Source organism: Macaca mulatta, chromosome 11, assembly GCF_049350105.2.
Source record: "Macaca mulatta isolate MMU2019108-1 chromosome 11, T2T-MMU8v2.0, whole genome shotgun sequence".
NCBI classification, from domain to species: domain Eukaryota; kingdom Metazoa; phylum Chordata; class Mammalia; order Primates; family Cercopithecidae; genus Macaca; species Macaca mulatta.
This window is the reverse complement of record NC_133416.1, coordinates 139,637,894-139,648,015: the sequence shown is the minus strand read 5'-3', so window position 1 is coordinate 139,648,015 and position 10,122 is coordinate 139,637,894. Positions and strand designations below refer to the sequence as shown.

Here is a 10,122-nt window from a genome sequence, read left to right as displayed (position 1 = left end):
TGCACCTGGCTCCCAGGGTCCCGTGCACCCCACCCTGACCACACCCCAAACCATGTCTCTTGCAGGTGCAGACACATGAGCTACGCCCAGGACCTGCCCCAGGTCTCCGTGGTCTTCATCTTCGTCAACGAGGCGCTGTCGGTCATCCTGCGCTCCGTGCACAGCGTGGTCAACCACACGCCCTCCCAGCTCCTCAAGGAGGTCATCCTGGTGGACGACAACAGTGACAATGGTGAGTGGGCGCGGCCTCAGCACGGTGCTCACGGGGGGCTGCCTGTAGCTGGGTTGAGCTGGGGTTGGGTGGAGCCTTCCGGGACGGAGCGACAGAGGACCGCACCCCGTCTGTCCACGGGGCTCTAAAGCTACGGGGGTCCCTCCTGCCTTCCAGCCTCTGTCATGACTCGTACATGCTGTCCCCACTGTGTGGCTGCCCGTGCCTCTCTCTGCCTCCGTCACACAGCCTCTCCCCCTGTGTCTGCATCTTCTCCTCTTCTCATGAGGACCCACACTAGACTCAGAGCTCACCCCAAATCCAGGAGGATCTCATCTCAAGATCCTCAACTGGATACGTCTACAAAGTCCCTGCTTCCAGACAAGCTCCCCTCTCAGGCTCCGGGTGGAGGTGAAGTTGGGGTCAGCCACCCCACCCTCCACAGAGGCCAGCAGAGCTGAGCTCTCCCAGGTGCCACCTCCCGCCTCTCATGCCCACAGAGGCACCAGAGCTTGGCTGGACGGAGCTGGCGGCTGGAGCCCAAGCCCTGTGGTTCCTCAGCGCCACCCTCCTCAGCCTCAGGTGCCCTGAGGGCAGCACTGCTCACACCCTCTGGCACACAGGCTTGAAACACCAAACGAGGATCTGGCACTGCCCCAGGCCTGTCCCCCATCTGCCCTTCCCAGGCGCAGAGCAGAGAGCCCACAGCCATGACACTCCCTCCGGAAATGGAGTGAAACCTGGGCAGGCCCTTCCCGACCCCTTGTGGAGGCGGAAGGCTGTACCATGAGGCTGTGGGGCAAGCTCTGGCCTGCAGCAGGGCCCCAGCCCGGCAGCACCGTCTACACTGGGGTCTGTGTGCGGAGGACTGAATGGTGTGGCCACCCTCCTGAGCCCTATCTCGCTGCAGAGGGTGGTGTGTGGGGAGGACCATCCAGTCCAGCTTGGCTACCTGTGTCTTGCCCTTGGCCACAGGGAGCTCCATCAGGACACCCTGCCTCCAGCATGGAGAGGCCATGTTTGTGTGTCCACCCATCCATCTATGGACTTGGCTGAGCCGGTTCGGTTGCGTGGAGAGACCACGTTTGTGTGTCCACCCATCCATGCATGGACTTGGCTGAGCACGTTCCGTTATGTGGAGAGACCACGTTTGTGTGTCCACCCATCCATGCATGGACTTGGCTGAGCCGGTTCCGTTGTGTGGAGAGACCACGTTTGTGTGTCCACCCATCCATGCATGGACTTGGCTGAGCCGGTTCCGTTGCGTGGAGAGACCACGTTTGTGTGTCCACCCATCCATCTATGGTCTCAGCTGAGCCGGTTCGGTTGCGTGGAGAGACGACGTTTGTGTGTCCACCCATCCATCTATGGACTTGGTTTTTTCACGGCTGACTGCTCAGCCCTGTGTATCCCGTCTCTGCAGCTCGGGCTGCTGTCTGGTCTGGTGTGTGTCCTTGTTTGCTGTGTCTCCCACGGGAATGTCAGCGTCGTGAGACTGGGGTCTCATCTCTGGGACCTCCCACGCTGAACCGCGTGCAGCTCAGTGGGTCCTAAGAGAACGTTTACGAGACACCCATCCCACACGGGGCACGCAGCGTTTCTGGCCTTGGGTCTTGGTGGCCCCGCGCCTGCCGGCACCTGCCAGCGTGCTGACGTCTTGTCTCTCCTCAGTGGAGCTCAAGTTCAATCTGGACCAGTATGTCAACAAGCGGTACCCGGGCCTCGTGAAGATCGTCCGCAATAGCCGGCGGGAAGGACTGATCCGCGCCCGGCTGCAGGGCTGGAAGGCGGCCACTGCCCCAGTCGTCGGCTTCTTCGATGCCCACGTCGAGTTCAACACAGGCTGGTAAGGGCCAGAACAGGCTGGACAGCCGGTCTCAACGGTTCCCCCTCCACCATCCCCCTCCTCAGCTGCTGTGCTGCTGCAGCCTGGCCGCTGGGCTGGCCCCGGGGCTGGGGTACCCACCGTAGCCTTCAGGAGCTGGAGCTGAGAGCCACCACCGAGTCCACCTGTTCGGTTACCTCTGCGGCCTCTCCGTGTCCAGCTCCCAAATGCAGAACCACTGGAGGGCAGGCCCAGCACGCACCCAAGGACATGGTTCTTAGAAGCTCTGAGGCACGTGTGTGAGGCTTGGTCTGTGCCCACCTTGCCCCGGGAGAACGTGACCCCGTCCTGACTGCAGCAGTCTCGGGTACTGTGTGTCCCCCGTGGGGCGGGAACCTCAGATCAGGTGGGGTGGGGCTGAAGTGTACACGTCCAGCCTCTCAGGCCCTGCTCAGTCGCTGGAGGTGGCCACAGGTGCCCTGGAGGCCTGAGCCGAGTGCGAGGGGCGTGGGAAGTGAGCTCGGGCTTCATCCGTGAAGGTCCTGGGCTGAGGGTCACCTTGTGTATGGGGTCCTGGGGCCACCAGCACAAAGCACCCCTGCTGGGCGGCTCAGGGCAGCAGGACTTCACCTCAAGGTGTGGGCAGGGCTGAGTTTCCCCCAGAGGCTCCAGGCAAGGATCCCTCCCACCTCTCTCAGCTCCTGGAGGCTGCAGCCCCCCTTCTGCCCCCCACGCCCTCCCTGTGTCTGTCTCCCCATCCCTGCCTTGTGCAAGGACTCTTGTCATTAGAGTTGGGGCAGCCCAGGATGCCCCCATCCAAACCCCAAAGCCAGCCCCACAGAGGGCACCTACAGGGTCCATAGTGTACAGGGGTGTGTGCCCTGCACCTCAGCCAGTCCTGCGTCCACAATGCACAGGGGTGTGTGCCCCGCACCCAGGCCAGACCCTGCACTCACAATGCACAGGGGTGTGTGCCCCGCACCCAGGCCAGACCCTGCACCCACAATGCACAAGGGTGTGTGCCCTGCACCTCAGCCAGTCCTGCACCCACAATGCACAGGGGTGTGTGCCCTGCACCTCAGCCAGTCCTGTGTCCACAATGCACAGGGGTGTGTGCCCTGCACCCAGGCCAGACCCTGCACTCACAATGCACAGGGGTGTGTGCCCTGCACCTCAGCCAGTCCTGCACCCACAATGCACAGGGGTGTGTACCCTGCACCTCAGCCAGTCCTGCACCCACAATGCACAGGGGTGTGTGCCCGGCACCCGGGCCAGACCCTGCACCCACAATGCACAGGGGTGTGTGCCCTGCACCTCAGCCAGTCCTGTGTCCACAATGCACAGGGGTGTGTGCCCTGCACCTCAGCCAGTCCTGCACCCACAATGCACAGGGGTGTGTACCCTGCACCTCAGCCAGTCCTGCACCCACAATGCACAGGGGTGTGTGCCCGGCACCCGGGCCAGACCCTGCACCCACAATGCACAGGGGTGTGTGCCCGGCACCCGGGCCAGACTCTGCACCCACCATGCACAGGGGTGTGTGCCCCACCCCCAGGCCAGGCCCTGCCCCCACCATGCACAGGGCTGTGTGCCCCGCCCCCGGGCCAGGCCCCGCCCCTCTCCACCCAACCACAGGGAAGACCTGGGAGGCCGTTTTCCCCACTTCCTGGAGAAACCAAAACTGAAGATTTTATATCAACTCTCCTGACTCATTTTTCTAAACTCTAAACTCAGGGAAATGCCAACTGTGGTTGCCGCAGGGGACTTTGGTGGGAAGCGGCAGCTGACGATCAATCTCAGGGTTACACGGAGGCCGGGGACTGTCACTGTTGGCTGGGACACCCCACTGCATGTGACCCGGGCCTCCTGCTGGGTCCCCGGGGAACCTGGCGTTTTGGGGCTTCTGAAAACCGGTGGTTTCTATAACAGCATCAGGGGGTTTGAGCGGGGACTTGGCACCTCTCAGGCTTCTCGCCTCACACTCGGCTTTCCTGGGGCATCTCAGCCCCCAGCCGACGCCCAGCCGGCGCTGTTCTGATGAGACGCTGCCTCCTTTGCCCTGTGCCCTCCCTGCCCCTTCCTCGCTCCTCCGCCGGGTGCTCCCCTTTCCCTCAATGTTCATCAGCTTCTGACGTGTTGTGCATGAATCGTGTTCCACTGCCTGCCCCCCTCAGGGTCACCCCACATGGTCGCACAAGTTGCGCACTGCACAACTACACCCGCAGCCTTTCAGTCCCTCTGACGCCGCGTAAGCTCCCCGAGGCCTGAGGGCATGTGGGGGAGCCTTGTGTCTGTCACATCAAAATGCAAATTTTTTTGTTTGAGACAGGGTCTTGCTCTGTCACCCAGGCTGCAGTGCAGTGGCACGATCTCGGCTCACTGCAAGCTCCGCCTCCCGGGTTCCCGCCATTCTCCTGCCTCAGCCTCCTGAGTAGCTGGGACTACAGGCGCCGCCACCACGCCTGGCTAATTTTTTTTTTTTTTTAAGTAGAGACGGGGTTTCACTGTGTTAGCCAGGATGGTTTTGATCTCCTGACTTCGTGATCCACGCGCCTCAGCCTCCCAAAGTGCCGGGATTACAGGTGTGAGCCACCACCCCCAGCCAAAATGCAATTTTAAACCAGTGCAACTTTAATTTTCACAACTGAAAACCCAGTTATCCTTCTGTAAATAGCAACCGCTCCCATAACTGTCTCCACAAAGGATTCTGCCGTATTAGCAGACCTGGCATTTCCAGGGAGCTTTTCATCTCTGAAGCACTTTGCTAACAGTAATTAATTAATCCTCCTCACAAAGCTGAAAGGCAGGTAAATACCAGGCCTCACGCTCAGAAGGATGGGAAGGAGGGGTGAGGACAGCCACGTGGTCTCACAGGCAGGGTCAGGGCCTCGCCGCTCCCCACACCAGCCCTGCCTGAGCTGGCCCAAATCTGCCCTCAGGCCGTCCTGCCCCTCACTGCGGCCTTTGGGCTCTGTGTCAGCTGGTGGCTAGGTGGCTGCAGCCCCGTGGGACTCCAGCATGGATGGCGGGCCTCTGCAGCCGTCTCACCTTTCGGTAGACCATGGTGTCTCACCTGCCTCCCAGGACCCCTGCCTGGGATGGGGAATCGCAGACGGAACTGATGCCCACGGAGGCCGCTTCTGCTCACCTTCCTCTCTGCCCTCCTCACCCCTGACTGCGCCATCTCTCTGTCCAGCCTCCTGGCCAGCCCTGCAGGCCCATCAGGCACACGCTGGGGCTTCGGTGCAACTGCTGTTCCCTCCAAGACTCCCTCCACGCCTCCTGCCAGTCACTACCCAGGGCAGCCCTGCTTAAAACTGTGAGCCCCTTCTACCACATCCATGACTGCTTATACCTCATCCTCTGTCCCATCCTGGAGCGGGGCCACTGCACACTCGCACAGGTTCCACACTGCACAGCGGTGCCTGGTGGCTTTTCCATCCCACACTGTGCGAGCTCCCCATGACACGGATTGTTTTTATTCCTTAGTTCATGATTGTGTTCCAATTTGTGGGAACAGGGCATGGCACATAGTAGATCCTCAATTAATTCTTGCAAATGAATGCAGCTCCCACAGGAACAAGAAAGGAGAGGAGGGACTCTGGGCTGGGCAGAGAGGAAGACTGAGCTGGGGAGCCCTGTGATGGACATAGCTGACCTCTTGTGGACCCCTGGGCAGCCCTTCAGAGACGCTGCAGCTGGGCCAGCGTGGCCAGTGCCAGTGTCCCCCAGGGGCCAGCAGCATTCGAGGGGCTGCCCCAGCAGGGGTGAGGCCTTAGTCAGGGTGGGTCTGCTGCTGAGAGGGGCCCTGGGGCTTCCAAGTGAGGCGGTGGCAGCAGGGGGTGGCAGGGTTGGATGCAGACCAGGTGGGGCCTGGCCTCCCCTCCCTGTGGGCGAGTGGACCCTCCTCGGGGAGTGCGGTGGGCTGGGGCTGCCCCCACTCACGGCTGTGCCTCTGCAGGGCGGAGCCCGCACTGTCTCGGATCCGAGAGGACCGGCGTCGCATCGTGCTGCCAGCCATAGACAACATCAAGTACAGCACGTTTGAGGTGCAGCAGTACGCCAACGCTGCCCACGGCTACAACTGGGGCCTCTGGTGCATGTACATCATCCCCCCGCAGGACTGGCTGGACCGCGGCGACGAGTCAGCACCCATCAGGTGAGCTGCCCCAGCAGGGGTTGAGGGCGGCCCTGCCCGGGAAGGAGCGGAGCAGAGTGAGGCGGGCGGGGGACGGGGGCTGGGGACGGGGGAGGGGGACAGGGGCGGGGGATGTCCCCCAGCAAGCACAGCCTGGTGCAGGGGCCGTCGCAGAGACCATGGTGAGGGTTGGGCCAGGTGCTGGGGCCCACGGCCTTTGCCATAAAAACTTGGCACACAGAGCTTGTCTGTGTCACAGAGATGCAGATGCAGCCCTCGGGGCTCACTGGAGCCGGGACTAACGGCTTGAAGGTTATTTTTCTTCATTCCAAATGCACTTGATAATCCCCAATCAGCAGGAAAAGGATTGTGTTGTGTCAGGATTGCCTTGCGTTTGACATTTTAAAAATGAGTGAAATTCAGAGAACCCAATGGGAGGCAACTCCCACAGTTTTTGGCAGGCTCTGGATGCCCTGAGCTGCAGCAGGAGCAGGCTCACTGGCCCCATCGAGTCTTCAGGGCATGGCTGCGCACTGCTCCTCATAGCCACCACCTGGACAGCTGCTGAAACCCCCGTTCCAACCTTCAGCTAAAGGACAGGCAGCGACGTGACCGGACACTACCCAGGAGAAGACTGGCCTGTGCCAGAAAGCTCATGAAAGGTGCTCCCCACGGTCCAGGGAGAGGCAAATTTAACCTGCAGTGAGATGGGGCTCCATGCCCACTGGGGTGGCTGAAAGGTGTAGGCTGACAATACCAAGTGTTGACAAGGACAAGGCACAGACACAACTCTTGGACGTGGCTGGCAGGACTGTGAATCAGCACAGATGCTTTGCAAAAGCAGCAGCTCCTTCTGAAGGCCCAAAACCCTCTCCAGTGTCCCCCTCCAGTGTCCCTCCCTCCAGTGTCCCCCTCCAGTGTTCCCCCTCCAGTGTCCCCCCTCCAGTGTTCCCCCTCCAGTGTTCCCCACTCCAGTGTCCCCCCTCCAGTGTCCCCCCCTCCAGTGTCCCCCTCCAGTGTCCCCCTCCAGTGTCCCCCCTCCAGTGTCCCTCCCTCCAGTGTCCCCCTCCAGTGTCCCCCTCCAGTGTCCCCCCTCCAGTGTCCCCCTCCAGTGTCCCCCCTCCAGTGTCCCTCCCTCCAGTGTCCCCCTCCAGTGTCCCCCTCCAGTGTCCCCCCTCCAGTGTCCCTCCCTCCAGTGTCCCCCTCCAGTGTCCCCCTCCAGTGTCCCCCCTCCAGTGTCCCCCTCCAGTGTCCTCCCTCCAGTGTCCCCCTCCAGTGTCCCCCTCCAGTGTCCCTCCCTCCAGTGTTCCCCCTCCAGTGTCCCCCTCCAGTGTCCCTCCCTCCAGTGTCCCCCCTCCAGTGTCCCCCCTCCAGTGTTCCCCCTCCAGTGTTCCCCACTCCAGTGTCCCCCCTCCAGTGTCCCCCCTCCAGTCCCTCCCTCCAGTGTCCCACCTATCCCACTCCCAGGTGTTTTTCTCAAAATAAATGAGACACATGTACATGCAAAGGCTTCCACACAAACGTTCACAGTGGTGTTACAGTAACCTCCTGTGCGTCAGCAGGTGAATGGTTGAGCAGGGCAGACTCCACTCGCATCACAGAATACTCAGAAACAGGGAGGAGCAGACCCTTCCACACCTAACAACATGGTGAGATGCAGAGGCTTGTGCTGAGCCTGGGAGCCACACATGGAAGAGAGTTTCTGTGTGATTCCTGCACACAGAATTCCACGGAAGGCAAAACTCATCCTGGGGCAGAGGCTGAGGGTCGGGGCTTACAGGGACAGAGCCTGGGACAGTTCCAGGCCAGCAGTGTCCTCTCCTGGACAAGGATGGGGTCTCCATCAGTCAGAATGGACCAAAATGCAAATATCACATGGATGCATTTCATTTTATATAAATTTCACTCCCCAAAGTTGATTATAAAGAATAAATGAAATACTAAGGCAGGTGTGGTGGTTCATGCCTGTAATCTCGACACTTGGGAGGCCGAGGTGGGTGGACTGCCTGAGCTCAGGATTTCGCCCGCCCTCATGGGGACAGAAACAGCAGACAGCCGCAACGAGACGAGGCCACCTTGGAAGTTCCAGGACAGCTTCCATAGTGGACGCCCAGCGTGACGATCGCAAAGGTGCCCTCGGGTCCACGTGGTGTTGTCGCGGCCGGCGCCCCTGCTTCCATGCTCAGCGTGCAGGCGTGCAGCCCGCTGGATTTATACGTTTTAGGGAGACATAGGAATCAGTCCACACATGTCAGGGGCGCACTGGTTCAGTCCAAAAGGCAGGACGACCGGAAGTGGGGAATTCCAGGTCATGGGTGGATTCAAAGATTTTCTGACTGGTAACTGGTTATTATCTAAAGAGCTGGCATCGGTAGAAAGGAGTGTCTGGTTAAGATAAGGGGTTGTGGAGACCAAGGTTTTACGATGCAGATGAAACCTCCAGGTATCAGGCTTCAGAAGGAGCTTCAGAAGGAAGAGATTGTAAATGTTTCTCATCAGACTTAAAAAGGGGTCAGACTTCTGGTTAGTCTCATCTGGGTCAGAAAAGACCTCCAAAGGACAAGGAAGTCTCTACGGAATGTGGAGTCTCCCACAAGAGACCGCATTGCAGGTCATTTCAAAATACATCAAAGAAGTATATTTTGGGGTAAAATACTTAATTTCTTTCAGGGCCTGTTAACTGTCATTTTGGATGCGTTTTATCTCTACAAAGAGTCTGTTTGGTCAGACTTAACATCTCTGTTTTAGTGTTCCTGAATTCCAAAGGGAGGAGGGTCTGAGGGGGCGTGTCCAAACCCCCTTCCCATCAGGACCTGAGCTGGTTTTTCTGGGTTACTTTGGGGTGCCTTTGGTTGAGAAGGGGCTCCATTCAATTGGTTGGGGGTCTTAGAATTTTATTCTTGGTTGACAGAACCAATACTTAATCATTTTCACGTGAAATCTTATTTTACGTGAAAATGATTTCTACTCTTTGAAAATTGGAAGATTCTAGGCCCCGATTCTTACTCAGTCTTGATGAGCTGAAGCTGAGTTGCGGCTGCTCCCGGGGACAGAGCAGAGCCACAGTCACCACCAGTCCCAACAGCCACACCCAGCAAGCCTGTCTGTCCTGTGTTGTTTGTCGTTTGCTGATGCCGCTGCTCCACGTGGGGGAATACTTCTCTAGAGTTGGGTCCTCACGGAGAGAGGGAGGATAGCGATAGACCGAGAGGATTGACTATTTCAAGGAAAAGAAGATGAAGTCTTTGATTCCATCATGTTCAACACGTGAAACTAGTCCTCTTCTCTCCTGTACTTTACCTGCCTGACCTTCATGTGAGTGAGTTCGTCAAAACTCACCCTGGAGGACCAGAGTCTGGGTGAGACCCTGTCAGAAATGAGCTCCGCACTCACTGGAGGGTCACAGAGTCACGTGCTGGAGCCCTGTTAGAATCGCTCCCCTCGCACAGGGGACCGGAGTAACAGACAACAGCCCTGTCAGAATCACTCCCCTCCCACAGAGGACCGGAGTAACAGACAACAGTCCTGTCAGAATCGCTCCCCTCGCACAGGGGACCGGAGTAACAGACAACAGCCCTGTCAGAATCGCTCCCCTCGCACAGGGGACCGGAGTAACAGACAACAGCCCTGTCAGAATCGCTCCCCTCGCACAGGGGACCGGAGTAACAGACAACAGCCCTGTCAGAATCGCTCCCCTCCCACAGGGGACCGGAGTAACAGACAACAGCCCTGTCAGAATCGCTCCCCTCCCACAGGGGACCGGAGTAACAGACAACAGCCCTGTCAGAATCGCTCCCCTCGCACAGAGGACCGGAGTAACAGACAACAGCCCTGTCAGAATCGCTCCCCTCCCACAGGGGACCGGAGTAACAGACAACAGCCCTGTCAGAATCGCTCCCCTCGCACAGGGGACCGGAGTAACAGACAACAGCCCTGTCAGAATCGCTC

At 59.3% G+C, this 10,122-nt stretch overlaps 1 protein-coding gene across 4 annotated transcripts in view; it reads left to right on the top strand.

Moving 5' to 3' along the window:
• GALNT9 (polypeptide N-acetylgalactosaminyltransferase 9) overlaps positions 1 to 10,122 on the top strand; it is a 122,613-nt gene that overhangs the window by 58,298 nt on the left and 54,193 nt on the right. For 3 of the 4 annotated variants that reach the window (XM_028830209.2, XM_028830210.2, XM_077955879.1), the window contains exons 3-5: positions 66 to 232; positions 1,883 to 2,057; positions 5,998 to 6,195. In XM_028830209.2, the coding sequence (XP_028686042.1) occupies positions 66 to 232; positions 1,883 to 2,057; positions 5,998 to 6,195 (540 nt within the window). Of the gene's footprint in view, positions 1 to 65; positions 233 to 1,882; positions 2,058 to 4,519; positions 4,619 to 5,997; positions 6,196 to 10,122 lie in introns of those variants that run through there. The other variant, XM_028830212.2, reaches the window with a different exon arrangement.